This window comes from Arachis ipaensis, chromosome B10, assembly GCF_000816755.2.
Source record: "Arachis ipaensis cultivar K30076 chromosome B10, Araip1.1, whole genome shotgun sequence".
In the NCBI taxonomy this organism is placed as follows: domain Eukaryota; kingdom Viridiplantae; phylum Streptophyta; class Magnoliopsida; order Fabales; family Fabaceae; genus Arachis; species Arachis ipaensis.
This window is the reverse complement of record NC_029794.2, coordinates 1442311-1446021: the sequence shown is the minus strand read 5'-3', so window position 1 is coordinate 1446021 and position 3711 is coordinate 1442311. Positions and strand designations below refer to the sequence as shown.

The following is a 3711-nucleotide window of genomic DNA, read 5'->3' as shown; positions in this document are numbered from 1 at the left end:
ATATTTTTAATCAATATTTTAAAATATTATTTAGTTATTTACATTGAATCAAACCCTTTAGCGAGTAAAAGAAAAAGAGACTTCAAAAACAAGAGCGCGTTGAGTTGAGGCTCGCTACCACTGACGAAATCGAGCTCAGATCACAACAATGGAAGTTCCGAAGGATCAAATCGCCACTCTCCTCGACTATGGCCTCCATAACTCTGCTCAGATGCTTGTAAAATTTCTTTCCCGTCGTCCTCCCCCCCTTAGAAATTTGCATATAAAAGTGGTTACTTTTTTCATATTTTGATTTCTGTCTCGACGTTGTAATCCGAAGTTGGTGTTTTGAACAGAGTTGTTTTCTTGTTTCTTCACCCGCTGCAAATACTGAATCCGCCCCCCACCTCAAAGCTGAGAGCTTGGTCTCTGCAAATTTCAAGTTTTCTAATTTTTTTTTCTCTCCATATAGTTATTAAGTTTTCAATCTTCTAAAACGTTTATTGAAGTTGTTTACTTGCTTTCTTATCCATTTTTACATTTATTGAAGTTATTTTCTTGCTTGCTTCTATTTTTCAGGTGCTACTTGGTGATTCATTCTTCCGTGAGAGGGAGTATCGTAGAGCTATTGTAAGAGACGCTTTCCTATATCAATCCCGCCACTTTACCAACAGCATTTCTACCAACATCTGCCAACTTTTATTTATAACTGTTTAATGGAAGTGTCTTTGTGGATGTGTCTAATAAAAATATCTTTTTATGGGTGTGTTTAATAGAAGTGTTTTTATAGATATATTCTCTGGATGTGTCTCTTTATATATGTGTTTAAAATATAATAATTAATTATTGTTGGCAATAAGTTGGTAAATAATATGTTGGTACCCTATCCTTTTCTTTCCTATATATATCTTTCTTCGTTTTTTGTGTGTGGTTAGATGTTGGAAGTTGAAACCATTTCTTGTTGATTGTTTCTATTCAAAGCATTTTAGAAATGGAGGGAAGTTGTGAACTCAAAATCTATTATGTTGATGAACAGCATAGCTACAAGCAAGCTTTGCAATACAACAAGATGGTTCCCAAACAGAACGTGCAACTATCCCGGAGTTCAATACCATCAAACAGGTCGCCGTCTCCAAATTCTTGCAATGCATCAGGAATCAACGAGAATGAGGTGAGGCAGAGTGCAATGCATCATATATGAATCGTCATATTATTTTCTAATTTATTTTCTAAACCTTATATACCTTATTAGTGTCCAAAAATTGGTTTAAACTGGACCTTGTATACTTTATTAGATTATTCCTCTAGTGGGCCATGCATGTTGATTTTGCTTTTGACTTTTGCATGTAGATTATTTATGGAGTTTTATTTTCAACAGGTGAAATTCAAAATTGCATCTTGCCACTGTTTCCTGAATGAGAACAAAGCAGCTCTAGTTGAGGTTTGTTTGTTCTCTAACTCTGTCCTTTCTACAAACTTTGTGTATGAGTTGCTCACTAAAAAATCCTGTTTGAGGTGAAGGAATGTCTGTTTTCAATTTATGGAGGGATTTACTACGTAGATAATGTCCGTTAAATTACTATACTACTTTGTATATTTTGTCGTCTCTGAATCTGGCATTTTTCATTCAGAAACAAGGCATATGAAATTCTGCATTAGATAATAGTTTGTTTTCAATTTTTTTGAATCCTTATTATTGGTTTTGTCACACATTACAGATGGAAGGAATTCCGTGCAAAGCTAGAAATCTGCCAATGAATTTGTTATTAGGGAAGCTTTATCGAGTATCTAGACATAGTAGAGCTGCTGTTGCTATTTACAAAGAATGTCTAAGGTCTGTAAATTAAGTTCCATACAGAATGAATGGGACGAGGTTTGTGTGTTCTCTTAAAGCTCATGTATCATTTGCGTTTCGAATCTCCTTTGTAATTTGTGTTTTAACATGAAGTAAGCTAGTGATTGAAAGCATTTGTGATATTGTAGCATTTCCTACTTTTTAAAAATTTTTGCTTCCTCTATGAGCATTTTCATCTTTTATATGATGTATAATTAATTCAATACTGCATATTAGATTGATCTTCTTTGTTATTGTCCTTTTGACAGACATTGCCCTTATATGCTTGAGGCTATTACAGCTTTGTCAGAATTGGGATCTTCTGCAAAGGACATCATTTCATTGTTTCCTCAGGTTTGTTTATGAAAGAAGAAAGTTCATGTAGCTTAAGCTAAATACAGATTTAGCACTTGACCATATTGTTTTTATATTTATTTTGTGGTAAAGAGATGGGAAAACTGCTAATCTAAATTTGAGCAATATCCTATGTATTCCAGTAAGTGCTCTTTGATTGTTAATTTTATGTCATGGTGACCTTTATAGATTCTTATTTTTGTGCATCTAAGAATGAGTTACTTGGAGCTAACTACTCTCATTTGACTACCTTAACTAGCAGGATGACATTTCTTCTGTATGTTTACTTGTAGCAGATTTATTGATTAAGTAATACTATATGTTGTTTTACCATACGAAATTATGGCATTAAACTTACAGCTTCCTTGCTGGTAGACAAAGCTGATTTGGAATTATCTTTCATTCCACGGCATAACTTGTATCTATGCTTCATATTCATCTAGAGTTTGCTCCCTTGGTTGGATCCTGTCCAATTTTTTCGGTTGCTAGACCCATTGTTAAAAAAGCCTACTTTCTTATGATTACGAGATTTATTCGAATATGAAATCCAATCCGCTGATCCAACTTGATTGTTATTCATTGTTGTTACCATATACCTTATGGTCTCTTTTAAAATATGAAAAGATGTTGGTCGATCTATAAAATTTCATTTTATTTACAATTTGAGAACCTTCAAATATTATGATTAATTTGGAAACATTTTTCAGAATCTTAGTAGAAGTGGAAGAATGCCATTTCATTTTATTTACAATTTGAGAACCTTCAAATATTATGATTAATTTGGAACATTTTTCAGAATCTTAATAGAAGTGGAAGAATGCCATTTGATCATATTGACTCAACTCGTTGGCTTCAAGTAAGTTGTACAATGTTAGCTCAAATCCTTATTTGGTACTGCACTTCAATGTTCTTGCTGCCATGTAACAGTATATAGGGATTCCATTTTATTATAAGCCTCTAAATTTAATAAAAGGAGTTCTTGTTGACTAACGAGATGAATGCTAGTGAGTCTAGACCAAATTAAATTTGTTTTCTTCTCTATTCATTCTTGCAGCGGTATGTTGAAGCTCAGTGTTGCATGGCTTCAAACGATTACAAAGGTGTGCTATTTTATTTTATCCTTTTATGAAATTTTGATTCATGCTTCCATGTTGGAGCTGAAGGGTCTCATGTTTCACAATATAAACTTTGGCCCAGTTTATGTAACCCAAAATAATAAACTTGTGTCTATACTGTTTTCTTGTATAGAAACTCAATGCAATGGCTTTTATGTTTTCTTGTCTTGATCAAACCTGTTATACAAAAGGGAAAATTCATATATGTTTATAGTTTAGTTCTCGGCTTTTACATGTGATTTCTGTCTCATGCTTGCAGTTTTACTTTGTTCCCAATGTTGCAGGTGGCTTGGAAATCTTTGCAGATCTTTTACAGCGTTTCCCAAATAATACACACTTACTGCTTGAGATGGCAAAGGTTAGATTTGCTGCATTCTATAGCCTTTCTACCCTGCAGATTATGCATCTTTTTTCACTTTTTTACTTTTT

General features: G+C 33.4%; 1 protein-coding gene across 2 annotated transcripts in view; it reads left to right on the top strand.

Annotated features, from left to right (window-relative positions):
* Positions 52-3711, top strand: part of LOC107623302 (anaphase-promoting complex subunit 7) — a 6976-nt gene continuing 3316 nt past the window's right edge. Inside the window, exons 1-10 of one of the 2 annotated variants that reach the window (XM_016325513.2) lie at positions 52-217; positions 336-404; positions 559-609; positions 1016-1150; positions 1358-1420; positions 1698-1813; positions 2083-2167; positions 2964-3023; positions 3222-3267; positions 3567-3640. In XM_016325513.2, coding sequence (XP_016180999.1) covers positions 149-217; positions 336-404; positions 559-609; positions 1016-1150; positions 1358-1420; positions 1698-1813; positions 2083-2167; positions 2964-3023; positions 3222-3267; positions 3567-3640 — 768 coding nt within the window. In that variant the 5' untranslated portion in view covers positions 52-148. The remainder of the gene's footprint in view (positions 218-335; positions 405-558; positions 610-1015; positions 1151-1357; positions 1421-1697; positions 1814-2082; positions 2168-2963; positions 3024-3221; positions 3268-3566; positions 3641-3711) is intronic. The other variant, XM_021114129.1, reaches the window with a different exon arrangement.